We start from the raw sequence: 25,635 nt of genomic DNA, 5'->3' as shown, positions 1-25,635 counted from the left end.
TAGCCTTCTGTTGAGTCGTCAAGCCCAGGTAAATACTTTTAATATTTTCTTAAACTTGTGAGGGCGGAGGGCACCCTTGAAAAATTATTTCTGGTCTCTTCCCGTTAGTAATGTAAGGATATAACCTGATGAACATGTTGGTGGCAGTACTGGTTTAAGCAGTCACCGCTCTCTCCCAGTCTGTACCAGCCCGAGTTTCTAAATGGTAAAATGCACCGGGGAGATACGATTCTTGTCTTTGCAAAAGCTGTGCGGACGCGTGGTTGGGAATGCCGGCGCGCTAAGGAGCGCAGTGGGAGCGCGCGCTGGGGATGCGGAAGAGGCGGCTTCACCCAGCAGTGATGGCAGCGTCCCTTGGCACGGCTCCCCCTTGGGGGTGGGATTAAAGACGGAGTCTGACGTGAAGGCGCTGTATGTTTTACTGCATAATAGCGTCGAGAACAAAAGCATCAAGAAAAGCAATATTATTTTTTTTACCTCATTGAAGTACTAAAAATGAGGAGTTTCATTCCTTCTGTTTTTAAAGCTGGTTATTTTCTGATGTTCCAGTATCCCAGAATTACTGGCTATGTAGTAGTCAGCCTAAATGTAAATTATGAATATCTGCGGAGTTTTTTTTTTTTTTTGTTCGCTTTTTTACCACTGTACTCGGTGTTATTTATTTCCAAAGTTTTTGGCATCCTACTAGTGGAAAAGCTTTCCGTTAGTTACTTCGGCTGGACTGCCGTTGTCTCCTGAGCTCTTAATTTCTTCCAGAGAAATAATCAATCACTTTAACACTTCAAAGTATAATTCACCTTAACCCTTGTAGTCCACCCCTCCCTCTTGCACCCTTAGCGTGGGTACACTCTTCAGGCTTGGAAAACGCAATCTAAGTTGGCCACAGAGACGAGTGGAAAAATATTAGCAGAGTTAGAATCAGAAATCAGGTATTGCTGAATGACAGAAAAACGCCGCATCTCCCAAACCATTCATCCATTCATTTATTTTTCGTTGTCATAAGATATAACCAGACTTCTTTACAAAGAACGGTGAAAAAACTGCCTGGGGGAAAAAATAACTAAGGATTCTGCATCATAAATAAAATCTGCATAACTGTGAAGCTTGCTTTAAGTTTAAATTTTGGAAAAGTCGTTAGACTGTCTTTGTAGTTGTAAACGAGAAGACTTGCAAAGTATCAAGGAAACAGCAGCCCTGAGTTTATATTTTATGAGTATTTCTGCTCCCAGTAGAAGAACTCTTGATTGAGACAGGTTTATGATTACTTAGGAATTAAGCCTTCAAAACCTGAACATTTTACAAGCATTTAACTAGGGCCCCGATGTCCAGATATATAGTACTTTAAAAAGGGGTTAAACAGTATCTCCTGGTTCTTTTTTCCGTGATCTCTCAGCACCCAAAGGACAGCGTTCACTGTCCCCTGAATGAGATTGGCTTTCCCGAAGATAAACGATTGAGGGATTTTGAGGATATTTTAATTTCTTAGTGTAATTTGAGTATAAAAATGTCACCAAAATAATAATAATAAAAAAAAATAAACTCTGTGAGGCCATGATCTAACTAAAAACATTCTTTAAAATGTTTTCTATCAGGAGGTTCAGCAACATCTGATGACCATGAATTTGATCCATCAGCTGATATGCTGGTGCATGACTTTGATGATGAACGGACATTAGAAGAGGAGGAAATGATGGAAGGAGAAACAAACTTCAGTTCTGAAATAGAGGATCTTAACAGGGTAGGTAGCCTTAAGTAGTCATAAAACATAACCGCAGCCCACAGTCTCGCACAAAACGTATGCAGGTTTTTTCCCTTCTATTTGGAATTAAAAAGAAAACAACCCCTAAAACACTAATAGACAAATAACATAGGTGGGGGAAAGGGGCTGAGATAAATCGGCAGTTCTCAAAACTTGGGAAGAGGAAACTGGTACATAAATGCTTAATAATGTATAAGGCTGTGCTTGTTTAGTTTCTTTTTGCATATATGTGCTGGTGTAGGATTTGCATTTTAGAGCTAACATAAGTTAAAGTACGCTCTGACTAAACTTGTATATCCCAGTGTTGTTGTTTTCTAAAGCGCTTGCACTTCATTAGCGCATGTAGATTTTTACTTTTTTTTTAAAATCCCATAATTTTACATTTCTTTTGCATTTTTATACAAACATTTATATAATGCTTTAGTGGAGCATAGAGGAATGTCTTCACTTTTAAGGCAGAGGAAGCGGAGCTGCAGATGAAGTGATTGGCTCAAGGCGGAGTTGTCAGCAGCACTGGGATCAGAACTCACAAACGTTGTTAACAGCGATAAATAAACCTTAAAATGTGTATCTTCTGAAATAATTGCATATAAGATTTATTTGGCATTTTGAGGTTATGCTGTCATTTATGTGTTGTCTTAAATTACTCGTCAGGCAGGAATAACATTCTTAAATTGCAAACTAGTTTTGTTATAAATGCAAAGGAATTTAGGTACTACATACTGTCTGTGGCCTCGTTGGCTGAAAAGGCTTCCAGAACAGGTCATTAATGAGTCTCAGATGCGTATTCGATGTACAAATCCTATTTAGTGTAAGTGATTACTCCAATATGACTTTAAATTAATTTAGTGCATTTAAACTACGTTTTGGGTGTAAATGATAATTTCTTTCTGGTAATTTCAGGTTTGATATTAAAAGGTAAACATAAAGATAAATAAATAGTTTGTGAATCTAAATATGCTTCATCTAGATTAACCAAGAAATGGAGCTCCACGTGTATGTCATGTGGTTTTTAAGTTGAAAATACGTTTGGTTTTTTTTTTTTTCCCCTCATATTTTGTGAAGAGTCAACATCTGGTTGTGTAATTCTGTCACCGCATTACAGTGCTTCACTTATAACTCTATTTCAGCCATCAGTTTATTCCCTCATATCTCAGTTGTCGGGGCTGCAAGTTTATAATTTCTCCACGGGTCGGCTCTTGTGTGATGGGGAGCGCGTGCGGCGCTGTGAGTTAGATCCACGCGGCTCCGTGCGCTGCATCCTCTGCAGGATGCTTTTTATGGACCGGCAGAGAATCTGTTGGTCAGTCTGATCCTGTGTTGCAGGTCAGGTTTTTAACCGAGTTTCAGGAGTTTCCACACCAGCGGGATCTTGCTGGAGACCTGTGTCTGCTTCTAGTTGTGGGACAGCAGGTCGCACATCAAGGCTTTACTTTTGTCTCTTCTTTTTTTTTTTTTTTTTTTTTTTTTTTTTTTTTTTTTTAGCCATGGATGATAGGCAATCTAAACGTCAAAACTGTTGTCCAGACAAGTGCTATCCTGTCTTTTTCTTTCCCCCGACATTTACAGGTATTATTTCAGATTTCCCCCAGGCTGTCAATGCGCCTGAGCTACTAGTTCAGCTCCTCCAGAGACGAGGTGGCAGTCAGGATTTGCAAAAGAATTTTTAAACTTTGGTTTAACTCCCAACTGTCATAAAAATTGCACCTTCCTCTGAGGGAGAGCATCTTTTCTACTCATGGGTTGAAACTCTGGTGAATCTGTAACGCGTTAGTGCTTGAGGTTGAGCAGCATCCTGCATTTGTGCAAGTGCCTCTATACATTTTTGTCTAAGTAGCACCTGAAGTCACCCTCTGCTGCTCCAGTATAGAAAAAAAATACGCTTTCCTGAGAGCAAAACAGTACCTGAAGGGAATCAGAGATACTGGATTTGGTTGTTCATGGTGATGTTTCTTGAAAGGTAAGGGTTTTTCTTGGGCAGGAAAGCTCCCTGCAAGGTGGCACAGCCCTTCACCACCTATTCAGTAATATCCTTTTCGTATGTAGGAGCATCTCTACCAGATCTGACCAAAGTCCTGGCTAACCAGTATTCCAGTGCCTAAAGGGGCTCCAGGAGAGCTGGGGAGGGACTTTTGACAAGGGCATGGAGTGACAGGATGAGGGGAATGACTTCAAACTGGAAGAGGGGAGATTTAGATGAGATATTAGGAAGAAATTGTTGGCTGTGTGGGTGGTGATCCCCTGGGGCAGGTTGCCCCGAGAAGCTGTGGCTGCCCCATCCCTGGAGGTGTTCAAGGCCAGGTTGGACGGGGCTTGGAGCAACCTGGGCTGGCGGGAGGTGGCCCTGCCCAGGGCATGGGGTTGAACTGGATGGTCTTCAAGGGCCCTTCCAACCTAAACCATTCTATGATTCTCTTCCTCCTGCAGCAGCGCAGAGACCGTGCTCAGGAAGGTGTGCCTGGGATGATGCACATCTTTCTGCATCCTGGGTATATGCTGATGCTGCGGTTTTCTGAAACACGGGAAAATTGGCAGCATAAATTTGGTAGCAGGAAACCACCTTCACACTTTGTCTTGGAAATCCTAAATGAGCAGACCCCAGCAGGTTGCAGAAACGTGGCTTCCTGCTACTCTTAGCTAAGCTGACCGTACAGAGCAGCAGCCGGAGGGAGTGTGACGTGGACGATTTGACGAGGTCAAGTTCTTTGCCTTTGTGCTGCATACATGAAGTATGCTGTGTGTGGTGCCTCCCTGCATCACTTACAGCTTTTTAAGGCTTGGATGCCCTTCCTTTTTCCATTTGTTGTTCTGTATAATCACTTGGTTTCTCCTTTTGAGGTCCCCCTTTTCAGGGAGGGCTCTTGGGCTTTCCTAGGGTTATGCACCAGCGTCCTCTTCTCTTTAAATGGGAGAGCCACTCATGGAAGCGTGCAGTGTTTCTCCCAAATACTCTTCCAGCCTCTAGCAGGGTGCAGTTCAGGCACGTATGGAAAAGATGTTCTCTCTTTGTCTGTAATGCCCGTCAGTCGTATTTTTCCTCCTCCTCTGGATTTGTCCATTTGATTTTTAGCCTCTGTAAACTGGGCGGCCACGAGGCAGGCGGCAATGTGGCACAGTTCATTTAGCGTGAGAAACATATTTGGTTTTTCAGACCTATTTTGTGTTCATTTCAGTCGTTGCCCCTGAGCTCTTCAATTAGAAGAGTGCACCGTCATTTACATTTACCTTCCCTGTGCTGTTCGAGTTCTCTGTCACAGCGCTCCCCCTCACTTGCCTCTACTCCAGACACATGTGATAATCCACTTCTTGTTATTAAGCCTCTTCCACATAAGAAATTTCTGTGTCTCTGATAATCCTTGTTACTTTTTTAGCCTTTCCTATTTTTGCAATATCACGAAGCAATATAGAAATCGTTATTTGTATTTTATCTCGGAGAGTGGCTGGCCCTTAGAGCTTTTCGAATGGTAACGGGCTTCTTGAAGTTAAGAGGCTCTACCTAAGAAAAATGTTGTAAATACAATACCACTTTTTTGGGTAACATATAGTAATGTGCCTGTTAGATAGTTCACACATACCTGCGGATTGCAGTAAAAGTTCTTTTTCATTCTCAGTCTGTACTGCAAATAGGATAGTGCTGAGGAGTGCTTAATGAAAGTATATTATGTACTGGAGAAGTTTTGTTTGGATAATTATGACTAGGATTTTTCCGATAGCTGTATGTCAGGTTTTAATTAAGATCACTGTTCTGTCATGTGTTGTCTGTGTCAGTAAAATATTAATTCCCTGCTTCTAAAGGTTCTTCCCAGAAAATGATACGATAGGGACCAAGAAGTCAAGAGGGAAGGTGAGGACATTTAGATCCACATCGTCTGCATCTCCTGTGCGTGTAGCTTAACCAAAGAGTAGACCAGTAAGTGGTAGGATGGCTTAGTTCTTTGAAGTAAACTAAAATAAAATACACAGACAACGAGTACTGGTAACCCCTGCGTTACTCTTATTTTTACACAGCAGAACTAACTACACTTGCCTTTTTAATTGGTATTGTTAGCACGTTTCCAGAAACTAGAGATGTGTTGATCAGCGAAGGCCCTTAAGGAAAGGAGTTCATTGGAGGAAGTCTAAGGGCAGCCAATAACTAAAAAAAATCTGATTATCAGCCGAGATGTACATTACTAAGAAGAAATATTTCGAGCAGGCAAACACCTCTAAATAATAAACAAAGGATTTGACCTTGCGAGAGAGATAATTTTACAATGCTCTCTGAAAGTTTCTACTCTGAAAAAATCTCATGAGGGATGCCACAGAGTGCCCCTGAAGGCTGGATACTGAGGTATTAAAAGTAATAAACCAAGGAATTTGCAGACCCGGCAATTAATATTTTTTCTTAATAAAGTGAATGCAATTGGTAACAGTTGGGGAGCCACTAAATTTGAGAACCAACTGTATCATTTGAAATGTCTCTTCAGAGTGGACCAGCATTCTAAATATAAAGATTTTTAAATGCACAGGTATTTTGGCAGATTTGCTTTGAACTGTGGATGATTTTGTAGACAACTAGCTTAAAACGTATCTGAATCTGTAAACATTACCGCTCTCTTTACCTGGATGTCAAGTGATCCTGAATATAAGGTGATCCCTCACCCCATCCAACCCCTCAGTTTTTGTTTTGCCCAGAAAGGGGAGAGGTACAGAGATGGAGAGGTGCGTTTTTGGTGTAATTTCATATTCAAACCCAAGATTGTAGAACTGTGTGGAATTGTCTCTGCAGCGCAACCCCCCAAATGAAGATTTAATTCCATGTCCGAGCCAGGTACTGCAAGTTCTGGTCCTAATTCTGCCCAGTTCTTCGAGGTGCTGCAGAAATCTCTGCCCCGCACTAGGACAAGTTCCTGCCTGCAAGAACTGCCTGTGTGAAGCAGTTGCTGCTGACACACGTTTTATCTGTTTTTTTTCCACCAGTAGGTGCAAAATATTACAATTTTTTCGGGTAGTTTTTGAGTGATAAAGGGAATACCAATATGTATTCTGGTAAGGAGTGTTCGCCCTGGGTACTGAAGGGGTACGGTGTAGCCGGACGTAACCTGCCATGTGGCAGCGCTTGTGTTTTGGTACAACAGTAGTAGACAAATACCGAGGGAGGGCTGCGCCATACTGCCCTTCGGTGCCCTTTTAATGAGCTGTATGGCCTCTCTGAGAGATTGTTGGCACGGGAGGTCTGCTGTACATTTATAAAGGATTGGGAAATAAGAAGTTCCCCGTGTAAAACCCAACACATTTTTCTTAGGAGCCAAAACTTCTGACTGTCCATTCATTTTGGAGCGGCCATTCTTAGCATACGTGATCATCATCTGTCTGGTTTTGCTGTGTTATGTTTAAAATGCACACCTTTAAGCTGTAGAGCAGATGGGGGATGTGAAATATTTTTGTTAAAATCCCAAACTTTGTTTGGATGTTTATCAGGAAAGTGATATGCCAATCCAGGAGCTACTTAGCCGTTACGGCTACGATGGTACCATTCCACTCCAAGAAGATGATGATGATGAAGACGATGAAGAAGAAGAGGAGGAGGGAGAAGATGACGATGACGTTGATAATGATGACAACAGTGGCTGTAGCGGTGAAAACAAAGTAAGTGTTACACTAATTTGAAACTGATTTTCATACAGCCAATCTGTACTAGACAACCACTCCAGATGCCAGATCAGGGCAGAAGTAATTCTTAATACAGTTGATTTCAGATGCTTTGTGTACTCAGCTCTTATGTTTGTTCTTAATTACCTACCTGTTTCTCTTCATTGCTCTTAATTTCATCTGTATCATTCCAGCAATGCGGCAAATTAGAGTACGTGTATACGTATAGCATCATGTAAGAAGGGATTGTAATTGTCCTTCAGAAATCGTCTGACTTCAAAAACCGAAGTTTTAAATGCCTGAAGGCACCTTTCTGGATATGGCTGAATACTTGTTTCAAGATGAAAAGCTGATCTACTGAAACTGAACAGTGAAGTGCAGAATTGAATTAAATGTGTCTCTCTGAGTATTGGAGATGGCTGCAAGTTTTCTAGCTTTGGCATTTTAAATGGTATTTTTTCAGCCTGGCAGCCCTGGTTGTGCTTAGATTGTTAACTGAATCTAATGCTTCCAATATCTTTGCAAAATGTATAGTTTTGAACTTAGCGTCTTTAAAACCGTGTTCTCTGTGCTCTTAAAATAAATTTTCTGATTTTAGCAGAGTCTTTTCTACTTGCGTATGTCATACATATTTGTAACAATCCTGTCCTGCCATGGGCACAGCCGTATCTTCTCCATTACTGGTGGCATTCAGAGTTGCGGCCTGAATTCCATTAAAATATGAAACCCTTTGTGTTGTCAGCAACAAAAAAGGCTTAGGCATTAATGGAAGTTGCATTACCTAATCTGGCTTTAAAAAGGACACATTTTGTTCTTTGATATCTTACCCATTTTAGAATGTCTGGAATGTGACACAGAGATGAGGAATGATGTATCTGATTCAGAAAAGGAAGTTGCTAGGATTTGCAAACTCCCTTGACAGATGCTGTAAAAAGTTGGCTATTTGTATGGGTTGCATAGTTCAAAAAGAAGAAAGATACGTAGTTGTGTTACATTGGAAAAGGTCCAGGAAGCTGGAGAGGGGGAGAAACTTGCATAACGTAGAATCGTGGAGTCATCTAGGTTGGAAGGGGCCTTTAAGATCGTCGAGTCCAACCATCAACCCCACACTGCCAAGGCCACCACTGAACCACGTCCCTCAACACCCCGTCTGCCCGTCTGTTAAATCCCTCCAGGGATGGCGACTCCACCACTGCCCTGGGCAGCCTGTGCTCATGTTTGATAACCCTTTCCATGAAGAATTTTTTCCTAATAACCATCCTAAACCTCCCCTGGGGAAACTTGAGGCCATTCCCTCTCGTCCCATCGCCTGTTCCTTGGGAGCAGAGACCGCACCCCCCCTCGCTCCCCCCTCCTGTCAGGGAGCTGTGGAGCGCGAGAAGGTTCTCCCCTCAGCCTCTTCTTCAGACTAAACAACCCTGCAAAATTGAAATATGACACAAAAGTGGTTTATTTTGTTGTGCTTGGTGGTGTTCTTGAAGTCTCACTTTCTTCTTGGCACTTCTTAATTACTTCCTGACGCAACTTCCGTCTCCTGTCTTCTCACGACCTCCTCTGTAGTTCTCCAGGTCTGTTAGTAGCTGATTTAAGATACTGCCTATCTTTTCTCTCAAATGGATAAAATCTCAGTGGCCATCGCTGCTGCGAGCAGCAAGAGGAGTCATCTCTGTCCCTCTGTAGGACGCTAACCCTTTGTAGCGTGCTGCCGAAGCAAGTGCCCGTGGGCAGCGGCGGTGGAGAGCCCGGCACCGTAACGCAGCCCGGGGTTTCTCCTGACTGCCGGTTTGGCGCTGGGGTCGAACTGGAAGTATATGCGTTTGCCCATTCTACCCCAGTTTTGACTGGGATGGAACAAAGGTGGTGGGGAGGACGGGGCGCACGGAGAGCGAGCTAACGTTCGGATTGCTTGCCTCGGGGTATGAGAAGGAGCGCGCCGAAATGCTTGTGTGCTCTTAGCAGAGAGGCAGTAAAATACATCTGTGGGGGCGGAATAATTTTATAAATCATTCAGGCTTTCTCTGCGAGTGCTCATCTTTCTCCAGCTTATTTAGCTATACTGCACTTAGCTATTTTCTATTTTTAAGCCGCTTTAAGCTGCACATGTGATAATACTCTGGTTGCTGGTAAAGGTACACGTAAACATGTGCTGTGCCTAATGCTTCAGTGTTCAAACTAGCAAGCGTGAGTGCTTACAACACAGTCCTAAACCCCATAAAAGATATCGACAATATACACTGAGATAGAAAACAGTAATATATTTTTTTTAACCTTCATCATTTTAATTTTCCCATAAAACCCATAAAAGATATTGACAACATACATTGAAATAGAAAACAGGAATATATATTTTTTTAACCTTTTATCAATTTAATTTTCCTTAATTGTAATAATTCCCATGGTGGTTGTGGTTTATCTTCTAATAAAGGAACTCATTCTAATTTTTATTCTTTTAACGACTCAATGTACATACTCGAGTCTACTGCTTTGCTGTTCCTGTGGGGTTGAACCACACTATTGACGTTAATTTTTATGGAACATCCCATTTTCGTTTGATTGAGAAAAGTATAGGCAGTAAATAATTCCTCCCCTTTTTAGTGAAAATTCGTAAGGAAGGGTTTTAGAGACCAAAGTAAAATTAAAAGTTAAATGAAATTAAATTAAAACCGCAAGGATTTGCTTGACTGATTTAAAAAAAAAAACAAAACAACTAGGCGTGATATTTAATTGTGGTTCATATTTCTGATTTGTATGAGTCTGAGTGTTAAATTGATCTGCTTAAAATCCTGGTCAACAAATAATATGATGCGTTTACACATTTGTTGTGGCTCAGTCTGGACAGACCACAATCTATACAGTCACTTCAAGCCAGATAAAAGATATCGGGGTTTGACGTATTGACAGTACGGGGAAAAAATACTGCCAAAATAGTGTTTGTCACAGACAAAAGAGAGCTGATCTCCTTTTGCTTTTTTACATTTAAGGAGGAGACCATAAAAGATTCATCAGGTCAGGAAGACGAGACACAGTCATCTAATGACGACCCAGCACCATCTGTTGCTTCTCAAGATCCGCAGGAGATAATTCGCCCTCGTCGGTGTAAATATTTTGATACAAGTACGTACAGTTTAGTGCTAAGCACAGTAATCTCAGTACCACTGACCTTCGGTTAAGAACTGCTCTAGTTAACGTAGCAGTCTGTTGCTGAGGTATGCATGTGGATACCTATAAACATTTGTTTGTTCTCTTTCGTAACACTGCTCCTGGTTATCATTATGCTCAAAATAACAGGCAAAAAAAAAAGATCCTGTTTTTAGCCGAATGCTAAATCTTCTCTGCGGATGAGGGACTGTATATGGACAGTAGGTATTCTCTCTTCTTAAAAGAAAGGATTAAATTTGTGGAAACATTTAAATTTCTACCCTTTTGAAAAAGCAGCTTCTCGGTCAGTGTAAATCCTTTCATGGCGCTACTCTGAATGTTGTAACAGTCCAGTTTATGATCCTGCAAACTGGTTTGTATAGGTGTGCCCTTCAGAAAAATTGTCCCGTACGTGGAGTCCGGGTGCCGTAAATGACTGTTTGGTATAGTCTTACCTTGCCATCGCAGTTTCAGCTGCCAGTCCACGCTAAGGACATAGGTAAAAATATTTGCAAGCGGGACACGCGCTGTGCCAAGTAGATAATTGCTGCGCAGCGCGTGATTATCATGACAAGGTGCAGTGGCACCAGTTTATGTACTCCTTCAAAGAAGGTGAGAGTCCAACTGAAGGAAAAGGTAAAAACTGAAATTCACCGCAAGCGGAATCCCAGATTTCTTCAAGATCGCTCACAGAGGAAACAAAAGCAATGAAACCTGAAAAAGGCCAATAGATTGTTACGCCTGAAATAACGAAGGGGGAGATAATGATGAAACAAATTTGCTTCGAGAATTCCACATTTGATACTGTTGCCAGTATTGTGGACTGATTTTTTTTTTTCTTCTCCCCTTTTTTTTTTTTTTTAAAGTGGGTTTGCATCTGTTTGAGACCGTGGAGCTAGTGTTATGTAGCTGTCCCTTTAGAAAACTCCCATTTCTGTGGCGCTCTTACTTAATAGGATCTGAACGTTTTCGTATTGAGCCACCAGCAGGGCGTTTGGACAACAGATATTTTATCTTTCTTTGATTGAAGTGACTGTTGCTGATGTTTGAATTCCTACTGTTCTATGTTTTAACAGACAAAAGTTAAAGCAAAGGTTCCTTATGATACCTTATACTTGGTACTTGGGAGCCGTGACATTTAGAAAAGCCATTTTCTAATCTGTAGTTTATTTTAATCCAAAAATGCTGAGGAACCGCAGCATGTAACTGTGCAGGGGATTGCAAGCCTCTTAAACGAACTCTTATTTTTTAAACATAGCGTTAGCATAATGCAAGTGGATTGCGTTAGGTTTTGGGGTTTTTGCAATGTTCAGCTGTGTATAGAATGTAATTTAATGCACAGATAATTTTAGTGCTGATACTGTCACGTGCTATACCTAAACCAGATATTGCAGTTGCTTTCAGTACGCGGTGAAAGGCAACTAGCCTGTGTCATAAAGAGCTTAAATTTTTTGTCAGTCCTTATCCAAAATAATCTATTTTAAGTGCCGCTGCGCATCTCTGAGCGGTTCGTCCAAGCCTACTAAATCCCAGAAAGACTGAGAAGAGCACAGTTGCAGATTTCTCGCACCTTGTGCCGTAGCCTACCTTAAATTCAGTGACAGCTGCTGTAAGGGAGAAGAACAGCAGTAACTCAGCCAAGGAGCTCGTTGAAAATGGGCTTGAAACCCAAACGGATGCTGAACACAAAAACAGTTTCAGAAATAATTTGTAATGAATTTGGATGTGGATCATCTCAACTGCTTCAAAACTGGGTGAGGGAAAAGAAATTTTAATTAGGTGGTGTTAAAATTGATGGATGTATTCATCCGTCCATCATCCATCCATCCAAAGTGAAGTGCCTGAACTTTTTGAGCCTGTTGCGTGTCTTAATCCACGCTAAACGCGAGCGTTGGGTGGGTCATTTTTTCGAGTCGTCAATGCTGAAACATTTGGTGTTGTCGCTAAAGCTGCCGTTTGCAGTTGTGCGGTGTCAGATAAGAGGGCAGCGAGACCAGAGCGGGGCTGCTGCGTGGCTGGAGGCTGGTGGGATGGCAGCCCGGGCTCCTGTCCCCCTCTGTCCCCCTTGCTGCGCTGCTGCCGGGACCCGGTGTGACGCTGAGCCCCCTCGCTCCGCGCGCTCCGCTGGCGGCTGCCCTTGGCGTGCACGGGCCCCGTCACTGCTCATTTTGTGTAAACGTTTGAACAATTTCTTGTAGATAGCGAAATAGAAGAGGAATCTGAAGAAGACGAAGATTATATTCCCTCAGAAGACTGGAAAAAGGTAAATACTAAGCGCTCTTAAAAAAGCCCGTATTTCATGAATAATGAGTTGATCTGTTACCTAGTAACGGTGAGCTCTATAGACCACCCAAATCCTCTCCAGTTTTTCCCCATAAATGTATGAGTTTTGATACGTTATGTTAAAGACCTCCCCTTAAATGTTAAAGACCTCCCCAAATAGTCCAAAATCCATTTCCATATGGTGCGTGTTAACTCTATTTTTAGATTTTGAACAATGAAAGTTTTAAGGGGTAAAAAAAAAAAGAAAAAAAGATGTGGTCATCCTCTTGCTTGCTAACAAAAACCATCACAGCTGTGGTTGCTTAACTTCTTGTTTCTGTTATTTCAAAACAGGAAATCATGGTGGGCTCTATGTTTCAAGCTGAAATTCCAGCTGGCACGTGCAAATACAAAGAGAATGAAAAAGGTGAGACTTGGCGCTATTACCGTTATCGCTATGTTTGAGATTAGTTTCTAATGGGGAGAAGTAGATGATTTGATTGATGTCATGTGTCTCGCAAAATAAAAGAGCTCCTTCAAGTGAAAAATGGAACCATCATCTCAAGCTGTAGCTCATCCTGTACTTCGCTGTCAGAGCTTGTCTTGGAAGGGGAAAAGAAAGATTATATTGCTGAACCCTTGTGTTCTAAAGTGGTAATGTACACAGGCCTTCTGTGTAGCTTATGTTAACCTCGTCACCTAGTGTATTTAGTTTATGTAAAACAAAACAGATGCGAAAGAAACTGTGGTGTTGGAATTGGATTGACACATTAAAAGAGGCAAAATGGTACCAGCAGCTTTGATTTTCACATTTTATAGCTCTTCAATCAGTATTAAAGAACCTCTTGTTCTACTTCTGGGGTTTTTTCCAGGAACTTTCCCCCCGCACACACACAACCAGAGCCTTTGGCTGTATGCTCTCAATGTAATCAAGTCAGGAAAGGTCGACCCAGTTTAAACCCCGCTGTGAGCTTAAAAGAAGCAAATTTTCCTGCTCGTTCAGCCCGTTACTAAGAATTTGTTTACACTCCCGGTCAGTTTGGGACTGCGGCTTTTGTAGTTTTATATAAGTTAGTTTTTAAACTAACTGCCACAAAACTCGGTGCCTTCTTAGAATCCAGTATATACTGGAGTAGTAGCAGTGGTCTTGCTTCGAGCTCCAGGTTGCCGTAGCTGCGCTGTTGCCTGATCTAGCCAGAAACTGCCGAAAAAGAGCATCAGTCCTGCTGCAGACGTGGAGCGGGCTCACGCTGACGCGTTCCCTCAGCTCTGGACTTCGTAGCCAGAGAGGTTGAAGAGAATGTAATTTATAGCTCCTGTGAGAAGTCAGGAGCTTCCATGCAAAATCGAAACCGGCAAATTAGAAAACATCTGCTTTTTAGCTGCGAAGAAGTTTCTCTTCGCAGGCTTTCCTGCTTCTGTCTAAAAATAGAGCTTGAACTATGTATTTGCCTGAGATGCAGTAAATTATGCTTTACTGGTCACCTGCTTTTCCTGGTATTTACTCAGCTCTAAATGGCTTCTGGCCTCCGATAATAAAAAAAAGATACATCTGCTTTATGCATTGCAGTAACCTATATAAAACAGTTTTCATAGTCTTGCACAGTGCTCTTTGCAGAGAACCTGCGTCACGGGCAAAAAACGTTGAGGGGAAAAGTTAAATTTTTACTAATCGCGCTCGGACTGGTTTAGTTTTATATACCAGTGGGGTTTTATATCTTCTGCCACTTCTTTCCTTTCCTGCTGTGTTTTGGATGTAATCATTGATAGGACTCCAACTGGAATACTAGTGAAGCTTAAAAAGTTGAAAAATAGTTGTCTGAGACTATGTATTTAGTACTTGCACGTACGTATCCCGTCATGTTAGTTGGTCTCTAATGAAGGGGAAATCCTAATTGTAAAATTCCCGAAGACTAAGAAGGCCAGTCCTTTCATATCCAGTCCTGTAAGCAAAAACCCCCAAATACTGGAACTCTTAAGAATAACCGCATTGCTTTTCAGAATGAGTTCTGACATGCTGGTGCGAGGAAGGAGCGACCACGTAACCTACGCTAAGCTAATTGCAGCGGACTGGCTCTCTGAGAATTATGCCTGGAGACCAAATTAGCTGCTACTAAACTATTTCAGGTTAGGAAAAAAAAATCTACAAAATTAAAAGATATGTTTTCAGAAGGCGTGGACTTGAAAATCGAAGGGTAGCTGTGAAAACTGAAAGGTGAAGCTGCTTTGAGACTCACTGACCGCTGTCGTTCATCAACGTTGCCCTGTGCTTAGCTTGCGGCATTACGGGTGGCTTAGAATCGATTATCGGTTATCTCCTGAAAAGAGTCGTTGCTTCTACTGGATTTTGTATCCCGAGATATCTAGAATCTTTTGCTTAAATGAGCAACCAAGCAGCAGATTAGGACCAGCCTTGGGAGAAAAAGGCTCCCAGAAAATTGTTGGGAGCTGTTTCCAAAGAGGGCGTCGTTCAGTAATTTTCCTGACCAGTTTGGGGTTTTTATTTGTAGTCTACTTTCATTTTAAAAATAACCTTTTTCAAGCGGAGATGCGTCTAGCCACCACTCTGACCTTTCCACCGGCCCAGAGTGGTACTGTACCTCCCCTTCCTGTGCTGACGGTGCGTTCCCAAGCGTCGCTCCTCTCTCTGGTCAAAGGTGCTCACCAAGCTCATGGAATCGGTGTTCAAGTTACTTTTGTGCTGATTTTCGTAACGTTACCTTAGATAAAGACTGGGCCACAAGCAAGGTCTGGATACTTTCCTGATTCTAGGTTTTTTCATGACCTGAATTTTACTTTTTTTTGCTGTACTAGTATTTTAATCCTGCAAAGCTTGTAGGCTCTTCAAAAATAAAAATGGGAGGTAGTTCAGAGGGTGTATCATTTGGCCATGTTTCTCCCATTACTTTCAGTTTACTGTGGTTTCCCTGGTGTGAAAGCTCACGCTAAAGCTGTGGAAAAACAGTAGAGGTTTGGTAGCGTTAAAATTCAGCTGTCTTTACTCGAATGATTTGTTTTAGAAAGGATTTCTTGGAAGTAGTAGGAAAGTCTTAGCAACGTTTCCTTTTAGGAGCGGTTTGACTTCAGAAGGTCTGGCATCTGGGTGTCACCTTCCCTGGAGCAGTAGTGGACCTTGCTGCTGGCTTTTCCCCGCCGGGTTAGCCCAGACTTTCATATTTAGTGGTCCAGACATCTGGTAGTGGGTTTAGCACCATTTTTGGGGGTGTGCTTTTTGGTTCTGCGTGACTGATCCCAATCGTCTTGCAAGAGAAGAGGTATAATTAGTTTGTGAAATAGTTTTCCGTGCCTGCCGGCGGCCGTCAGCAAAACCGTGCTGCTTAGGGGAAAAAAGGGTGGCTCCTTCAGGGACTGCGGCCAGTCGTGCTGCTGCCTCGCCATGTGAGTGGTTTCGGGAGGAGGATGGGGAAGGTGGAATTTCCAGAGTTTCATAAATGGGTCCTAGAATTGAGAGCACAGATTATGCCTGAAATTCAAAGACAATAGGAACAGGTTGCCCAGAGAGGTTGTTGAGGCCCCATCCCTGGAGGTGTTCAAGGCCAGGCTGGACGTGGCCTTGGGCAACCTGGGCTGGTGGGAGGTGGCCCTGCCCAGGGCAGGGGGTGGCACTGGATGGTCTTCAAGGTCCCTCCCAACCTAAACCATTCTGTGATTTTATGACTCTGAGGGTGGTGAGCCCCTGGGGCAGGTTGCCCCAAGAAGCTCTGGCTGCCCCATGCCTGGAGGTGTTCAAGGCCAGGTTGGACGGGGCTTGGAGCAACCTGGGCTGGTGGGAGGTGTCCCTGCCCAGGGCACAGGGGTTGGAGCGAGATGATCTTCAAGGTCCCTTCCAACCTAAACCATTCTGTGATTCTAATATAAGGTATAGTATCGCAGTCGTTTGGATCACTGCATGATCTTTTACCTGACCTTACGTGTGTCCTGGATTAATGTTGGTGCTCTAATGATCCTCCAAGGTTTCACGATCACTAGCTTTATAAGAGAGAATAAACTTCTATATTGTTGTTTTAACTTGCTGGTCTTTTTTCTTGTGCTTAATTCAGTGTATGAAAACGATGACCAGCTGCTGTGGAATCCTGACTTCTTACCAGAAGATAAAGTGATCGAGTTCCTAAATGAAGCATCAAGGCGTACGGGTGATGAGAAAGGCCTAGATGCAATTCCTGAAGGATCACATATTAAAGACAATGAGCAGGTATATAAGGACAATTAGGGTTTGTGGTTTAATCTTACAGAATGAATTATCCCTTTATTTTATTTTACTCCCAAGAATTAAACTTGGGTTTGAAACAGCTTTATTATTCCTTGTGGAAACAGAAATATGATCTTTTTTTTACCTCTCAACAAGTATTAAACTGTTAACTTAGGCTTAATGTTGCTTTACGCATCAGTGCGTTATTTTATATATAAATAATTGTGTATGAGTGAGTTCTGTTCTTCGGTTACGGATTTTGTTAAAGCTATATGAATGTGCACTTTTTTCCTTCATACAAAAATCCCCCATCAATGTTACAAATGTATGCAGTGGATGAAAATGTTAAAATACTTTGCCTGCATATGTTCTTGGTTATGTAATTAGACATTTGGAAATTTAAACAGAGGAAATATGTCTTTGTGCTGTCTCAAATTATATTCAATTATATTAAATTAAATTCATTCAAAGAGGGTTTTTTTTTTTTAAATCTTTTCTTAATAGATATTAGCGGTTTACTAAGTATGCATCTGTGGCACAAGATAAATCGAGTGGTAGCTAGAATGTTAAATGTGTGTCTTTTCATCTTTCCAGGCGTTGTATGAACTGGTTAAGTGCAATTTTGATACTGAAGAATCATTGCGAAGGCTGAGATTTAATGTAAAAGCAGCCAGAGGTGAGCATACACTGAAAGTTAAGTTTCTATGGTTGAACTCTCGTTTTATTTATTACACAGGTATTGGGTTTTGCTGTCAGGAGACTGAGAAATTTTATTAGACCGTGGCTGCATGTAAGCAGTACACATCAGTGCCCGTGTAAATGCAGCCCTCAGCGAATCACTTATTGTTTTCTGAGAGAATGAAATTAGCAGATGTAGAGTAAACAGGTACATGCTCAAAGAGGGTGTGTAACTTCGTTTCCCCTCAATAGAGCTTGATATTTACATCTGTGGTCTTAATAACAAGTTAAAATGTAAAATTACTTCTCAGCAACTGGATCGTGCATTTCTGGGGCATTTTGCTCTTGGTTCTCCTAGACCTTTTCAGTCATCAAAGTTAGTGGAACAAAAATGAAACCTAGAATGAAACCATTTGCAGTTCTAATAAAGGACAATGAGCACCTAAACCTTTTATTTAACAAAGTATAACACTAAAAAGACACTGGTCTTAAACATGCTTTTGGAACCTTAAGCATTTCTTGTTTTGGTATTGATCTTTATGCTCAAAGGAACAAGAAACGAAGAGAAGGCACGTGTTATTTTCCTTGCGCGTTGATCTGTTGGTTCTGCTTTCAAACCTGTGGCTTCTCCGGTTTACTGTGCAAATCACAAGACAAGAATGATCAAACAGAGAAGATTAGTTTGTTCTCCCGCTATTTTAACCCTTATTTATTTGTGACCTTAAGAATCAATAAGGCCAAATTATATAAAGTCCTCGGAAGCGTGGCTGAAAGTTGTCAGGGGTTTATTCTGGCTTCAGCGGGGCCAAGATTTCCCACTCAATAGTGGGAGCAACACAGTTTCTTCTTCTACCTGACTGGAATGAACAGTCCATCATTGCTGGTTCTCGCCAGCAGTAAAGATCTCATCCCTCCTTCCTTTTCCATTCCCTTTCCTTTTCCAAATACCAGCGACCAGTTCGAGCCCGTAGCATGAACTCCTTTGTGCCGTCTCCTGGCTTGAGGGACACCTGCTTCCTTCGGTTCTAGGGGCAGAGTGGTGACACCAGGTTTCGAAGCCCTTCTTCCTCTTTCTGCTGCCTCCTTATTTCCCCCACGCGGCAGGGCTGGAGTTACGGACCGTTCATAACGGTCCTGACCGACTGGCTACTTCAGGCAGCCAAATTTCCCACCTACTCACTAGAAGGAGGGATTTTCGGTTTTGTTGGGAGTCAGTGAAGTTTCTGGAGGTGGTTCTCATGTAGTCAGCAGATGGCGTAAGGAATTTGAATACCACATATGTTTTCTGTCACTTAAGTTTTCTTTTACTGGCCGTATGTTTTTTTGTGAAGTCATTTCTTTATTGCGTTTCCTTGCTACAGAAGAATTATCTGTTTGGACAGAAGAAGAATGTAGGAACTTCGAACAAGGACTGAAAGTCTATGGCAAGGATTTTCATGTGATTCAGGCAAATAAGGTAAACACTGATTTTTAAAGCATACTTCACACTTTTTTTTTTTTTTAAGCAATGTAATTGTAAATAAATTCTTGTCCTCAATTTCCTTCACAAATTACCATATTTACTTCTTCTAATTTTTACTATTTATATGTCCAAATTGGTTTGTCAAAGTCCAGAATCCTCTGTAACTGTGGCTGTGAAGCCAAAGTTCAGAAAATTGCAAAAATCCTGCTGGGCATACGTATGGGAAGATCTGCTTCCCTGGAGTCTTATTCTGCTCTTGAATAGACTGGTGAAACAGTTTTGAATATTCCTCCCGAAGCTGTCGCTTGCGGCACTTCAGGATATCTCCACTGTTCTTAGAAGCGCTATTCAACTTTGCATTTCAATTTCTGGGCCTCTGAAATTTTGAGTCAATAGTTTCCGCTATTTCCTACGTTGTATAAAGAAACGTTGACTTTGAATTTCAGCCCTTTTGATTTAAATAGCAGCTTTTCGCCAAAACTGTATTTAAATTCATCAAAATTTGCATGGCACATATTTCCTAGGTACGAACAAGATCAGTTGGTGAGTGTGTAGCATTTTATTACATGTGGAAGAAATCAGAGCGTTATGATTTCTTTGCGCAGCAGACCCGATTTGGAAAGAAGAAATACAATCTTCATCCCGGTGTAACGTAAGATGTGCATTATTTTTATGTGCTTTTTTACATGTTGGATCTAAACCTTTATTTTATTCTGCTCTTAATCTGAAATGGTATGACAGCCGAGGGATTCCATAGTCCCAATTTGCAGCAGGAAAACAGCCAAGGTGTAAGAAAAGCTTATTAGTGCATATAATATAATTTCTAAAATCCACCTATTTGGAATAAGGCCAACAATTTGTATCGGACCGCTATTTAATGTAGTTTGTCTTCTGTTTAAATGCTTCACAAATGTTAACGTTTGTGCAAATATGTGGAGTTTTTGAAATGCTTGGTTTATTTTAAATACATGGTTTATACCAAGGTACGAGTCACGCGTTTCAGGTAGGATTCATGGTACGTGCTGTAGTATATTCTTGAAATGTATTGTTTGGTGAGAATTCCGGCCAACGCAGTCCCCTATGCTAGGGCGGTTTTTGGGTGTATATAGCTCCTTCCTCCATTGCCGTCTCTGCTAGGCAAAGAGGGAAACGTCTCTGCGTAGCTGCGTGTTCTCCTCCCTTAAATCTGAGCAAGTGAGCCAACGTACCCTTCTGCCCTTCATTCCAGTGCTGTGATTTTAGTATCCCGCTCTTTCCGCTGACTTTCGCCAAGTCTTTTGAGTATTATTTTTTTCTTCTCATTTTTTTCCCCCTGGCTTCTCTGTTCATCCTTCTTTTTAATATTGTTGGGTTTTAAAACATTTTAGAACCGTGTGTTGGACCACTGGAGTGAACTTGTGGTGTGACATTAAGGGTTGCCATCTGCGGCTTTATGAAGCAGGCTGTTCCAGAGAAGCTGCTGCATTTTCTTAACCAGTTGTCAGGGACTGTCTGTCTCCCCCTCTTCTTCCATCTGCGTTGGGTTTTTTTTTCCATTTTTGCCCAAATGAGTAGACATTTTTGGTTGTTGAGCACTTAAAACATTCCCTGATTCTTTTGCGTATGGTGATCAGAAGAAGCATCATTAAGGGCTGTACTTGTCTATGCTTGAATGCTTTTGCAGATAGATGTGGGAATTTAGGGTGCGGTATCAGTTCCGGAATAATTATGTGTGAGGATGTGCTGTTTCTGGAGTTAATCCAGACTAATACCATACGTACAAGGGCTTTACCAACCAGCTTTGTTTAAATCTTTCATAAGAGATTTACTATTAGTGACCTAAATTGTAGGTCTGTAATAGATTGCAGATACGGAAATGTCTTCAACTCTGAAGTTTTTTATTTGCTTTTAACTTTATCCCTTTTGAGGTTGCATGTGCAGAAAACTTATGTACTTTAATGGTACGTTATCGTTGCCGCAACAAATTGCAAGAGCTTAGTGCGAACCTGCCTGAGAGCATCGCCTTGAAAACCCAGTCCACAGCATCACAGCGTATTGAAGTTTCTGCTTGCATGCGAGCTTGTGGGGCTCGGCGTAAGCACAGGCTGAATTTGTACAAGCTGGCTGCGGCGATCGGTCAGCAAATAAATATGTAGTCGCTGTGGTCAAACCGTACGTGGGCCGGTTAACGCAGGAGATCGCGAAGTTGTTAACTTTGCAAGATAAATCTGTGCATTTCAAAAGCTATAAAACGTGAACCGGTCACCCTTGCAGTATAGGCAGTGAATATTTTTGTACAAATAACACCAGTACTTCGCACAGCAAGAGGACGGTGCTGAATGTGCTGTTTCCATTGTATAGAGATTATATGGACCGTCTCTTGGATGAAAGTGAAAGCGCTGCTTCCAGTAGAGCTCCGTCCCCTCCTCCTACGACTTCCAACAGCAGCACCAGCCAGTCGGAGAGGGAAGACAGCACAACCAGCAACAGCAATCAGAACGGTAAGTGCGTGCCCTGTCCCTCCTCAACGCAGTTGCCAAATCATTGCAGATGACAAGCTGAGTGAGAAGTTCAGCTTGCTCCTCCAAAAACAAGTCCATTTTACTATGAAAGGTTCTCCGAGGTCTTAGCAGCCACACCTTTGCATTTAGATAGATCTCCACTAGAATCTTCCTTTTAAATGTAAACGAACTGTTATTGTCTTCCCCATAGCGTAGGGGTGTGATGCTAACTTTGTGAGCAGTCACAGACTGGTGGGGGCTGGAAGGGCCCTCTGGAGCTCCCCCAGTGCCACCCCCTGCCAGAGCAGAGGCACCTCCAGCAGTGGCACAGGACGGCGTCCAGGCGGGTTTGGGATGGCTCCAGAGGGGGAGACTCCCCCACCTCTCTGGGCAGCCTGTGCCACTGCTCTGCCGCCCTCACAGCAGAGAAGGCCCTCCGCAGGTGGAGATGGAACTGCCTGTGGTCACCTGTGTGCCCGGTCCCTCTTGTCCTGTCACTGGGCACCACTGGAACCAGACTGTTCCCATCCCCCCGGCACACTCTCTTGAAGGATTTATCAGCATTGATAAGATCCCCCTCAGTCTTCTCTTCTCCAGACTAAAAAGCTCCAAGTCCCTCAACCTTTCCTCATTTTCCTCCCCCTTTCCTTGGGGGTTGGACTAGATGATCTCCAGAGGTCCCTTCCAACCCTGACCATTCTGTGATTCTGTGATTCATCAGAAAGATGCTCCAGTCCCCTCATCATCTTCATAGCCCGTGCAGGATACTTAAAACAGCCGAGGTGGGAACTGGGCTGTCGTGCAGCATGCTAGTGCTTCTCCGGTGGTGGTCTCAGGAACGCCGTTAGCTATTCTTACCAGAGGGGGGGCAGTTAGGAACGGGAGAAGAGCCAGGGCACGATCGCTCGTGAAGGAAGAAAGCCTCAAAAGCAAAGGACAGCGGTTCTGAAGGGGCTGAAGTGAGAGCAGTAGCAGGAGGAGTGAGGAGCTTGGGGGCTGAACCAGGTTCTGAAAATCGAGTGGAAGCTACAGAAACTCTCCAGCTGAGGACAGTCCACCCGCAGCTTGTACAGTTGGGGGATTCCAGGACGTTTTCTTGCTGCTCTTACTTGTAAGGGCTTCCGAAACTTCGTCGTGATAAGTCTGTCATTTGTATACAAATAGATACAAATACACAGTGAGGATACGAAGAACTGTATTAGCTTTCTAGTTCAGTGGGACTAGTTGGAGTTCGGCTTTGTTGAGCTGTCACAGATCGTTCTGTTACCGCTTACGCTTCTGTTCTCTCTCTGACCGTCCGTCTCTGTCGCGCAGGGGTGTCTGCTAACGGGCCAGGCGAGATACCAAATAAAGAGGAAGCAAAAATTGAAGGCTTGCATGTAAATGGACCTACCAGTGGCAAGAAAACACCTCACACGGATCTGGATACAAATGGGTATGAAACTGAAAACCTTTCCGTTGACCCGAAACTTGCTCATTCAGCTTCAAGAAACGAAAGTGATTTGGAAGAAAAAAATGAAAGACCTCTAAAAAGAAGAAGAATTAACAGCAATGGAAAAGAGAGTCCAGGTTCTTCAGAGTTCTTCCAAGAAGCAAACTCACACGGGAAGCTTGAAGAACTAGAAACTTTGGATGACTGAATACTAGGAGCTGATTTTATTCCTTGGAGTAAATTTTGGGTGTCTAAAATTTTCAGGGTTGATGGGTTACCTTACAAAATCCACTTCCGTAAAACAATCTGCTGAGATATTTTTTTTTTTCTAATTCCTTCTAGTTGGCTCTTAAGATCTGATTGTTTGGTTGGTTTTTTTTTTCAGTGCTGGAAAGCAGTAGGAGAATATTCCCGTTTCTCAGAGCTGGCAACTGTCGTTCTGGGAACTCTTTAAGGCTCTTAAAAATATTTGAGAAACAAATCAGTGAGTTTCTGCACAGATACTCCCAGCCTAATACGTTAAAGAAACTTCTGCGTGTAATACACCATTTAAGCATTGTCCAAGTGAACAAAGCATCCCATTTGAAGCAGGGGGCTGGTTCAGACGTTGCAGGGAGCTAAGACGAAATGCAGAAGGCCGAGACGCGTATCAGAGTAGGCACAGAGACTTCCACTCACGCGAGCGAGAGGAAAAGTGTCGTCCCGTTGTTAAGGAACCCTTATGAATCCTGAAAGTTATGAGCACAACTATTTTTATATATAGAAGTTTTAAGAGGTAAATAAACCAGGTCAGGTTTGTATATGTAAAATTGTTGACATCAGTGATGTCTTTCCATATTCTTTATCTGGGCTAAAGAAATACATTCTGTATTTTTCCAGATTTCTTTGTAGCCTTTGGAAGATTTTTACAGTACTTATGTCTTGATTGAACTGTCCTTTCTTAAAACGAAAGCTTGTATAATTTTCTTAACTTGTACAGTTGGTTAACTTTTATGAGAGAATTGATATCCTGAGTCTAATGTCGGCTTCATTTTATTTTGCTGAAGTCTTTTCTAAAAAAAAAAAAAACCCAACAAAAAAAACCCCAAACCAAATCAATTGACTTAAAAAAAAAAATGCTCATTAGTCATCAACGTGTTATTTTCTTCTCAGAAGACAGCAAACAGTTAACATCAAGAACGGTTAGAAGTAATTTGGTTTTGAAAACATGATTTTTCTTACATCTGTTTTAGGGCAAATAGCGACGCAAAAAATTTGTTAAGCACGACGATGCTTGCGTTGCACAAATTTTCTCGCTTTCATTATACGTTTGGTTTTTTTTTTGTTTTTCATTTTATTTTGGGCTGGGATAAATTTCACGTCAGCCAAACGCTTCAGTTTACTGAACCTCGTTGGCCAAGATCAGGTGGTAGATTATCCACTGATTCCTTTTCAGTCTCTCTCTCATCTTCCTCGTTTCACTGAGCGCAGGGAAGGTGGGAAATGGGTTCGCGGAGCTGTCCCGGACGCGCGGCTGATAACCTGGTTTCTGATAACGAGCGGATCTGATGCGGACGGGACTTTCAGTGGGAGCAGAAACATCACAGACGCGTATTCGGTGCCGCGTATACACAGGTACACGTTCAGTCTGTAGAGAGTCGCAAGCGCGAGCAGGTGCGGAGAACTATTTTAAGATTAACGTCGAGAAAGGAAAATTCTTTAGAAACGCGTGTGAGGGGGTGATGCTCGCCGTCCCGCCGGGCGTCATTTGAAAGTTGCTGAAGTTGGGTTTGCATCTGTGAAACAGATTTTTAACACCGGTGTTTTGGGTTTTTTTTTTTTTTAATTATTCTTATTTTTTTTTAAGCCACAGCCACGCATCTACTGTATTAAAAATAGGAAAAATTGTTCGTTTGTATAATTTATAACCTTATCTCCTCCTCCTGTGGCTTACAGGTGTGTTGATAATTTTCAGTTGGTTATTTTTACGGCCAAGTTTCTGACTCTTCACGATTCCAGTTTTCACTGTACAGTCCTATGGTTTGAAACTAATGTACCCACCTCAAAAAGCGACTGCGAAGGGTTTTTTTTGGTTTGTTTCCTTTGTCAACTACGTGTACTTGGACTTTATGGTCGTTAATGAGCCAAATCCTCCGGATCCGGCCTGGCTCCATCACCGTGATGAGTTGCCGGAGTGCATTAACCTGCTGTTCCCGGGAATCCGTTCTAACTGGTTCAGCTGACGTCTGCCCACGATTAGACGGCGCTTTACGTGGAGGGGCACATCAGTAAGGTTTGCTAACGTGTGGCCTGCCGTAATCAACCCATCCATTGCTTTAGTAAGAGGTTGCTGTTAATTTTACACCCTGGTTTATTAACGGGAACCCACAGTGTCGCAGCTTTTCGTCAAAGCTGCTCTTGAGACGGTTTCAGACTTGAGGGGTGGTGCGGCGCTTTCACGAGTCTATTTTCAGTTTTATTTTTGTGCGGTTTTGTTTGCGAGTTTGGAAATAACTTCCAAAAATTTATAGGAAAGTTCATAAGTAAATTGTCTCAGGCTTGTGTGTGAAATACAGCACTGTGTATATTTTCAGGAATGTTGCT

General features: G+C 42.3%; 1 protein-coding gene across 1 annotated transcript; it reads left to right on the top strand.

Annotated features, from left to right (window-relative positions):
* On the top strand, nt 1-24,108 carry MIER1 (mesoderm induction early response 1, transcriptional regulator). The gene is made up of 12 exons (XM_009883966.1): nt 1-28; nt 1,593-1,738; nt 7,220-7,387; nt 10,372-10,504; nt 12,727-12,791; nt 13,145-13,217; nt 16,852-17,003; nt 17,595-17,676; nt 19,040-19,134; nt 19,665-19,792; nt 21,481-21,620; nt 22,935-24,108. Exons 2-12 carry the CDS (start codon nt 1,640-1,642, stop codon nt 23,258-23,260), a joined length of 1,461 nt encoding a protein of 486 aa, XP_009882268.1. The 5' UTR covers nt 1-28; nt 1,593-1,639; the 3' UTR covers nt 23,261-24,108.
* Nucleotides 24,109-25,635: the final 1,527 nt, after the last annotated feature.

This window comes from Charadrius vociferus, unplaced genomic scaffold (assembly GCF_000708025.1).
Source record: "Charadrius vociferus isolate BGI_N301 unplaced genomic scaffold, ASM70802v2 scaffold423, whole genome shotgun sequence".
Taxonomy (NCBI): domain Eukaryota; kingdom Metazoa; phylum Chordata; class Aves; order Charadriiformes; family Charadriidae; genus Charadrius; species Charadrius vociferus.
Note: the sequence above shows the minus strand (reverse complement) of the source record. Positions and strands in the feature narration are given on the sequence as shown.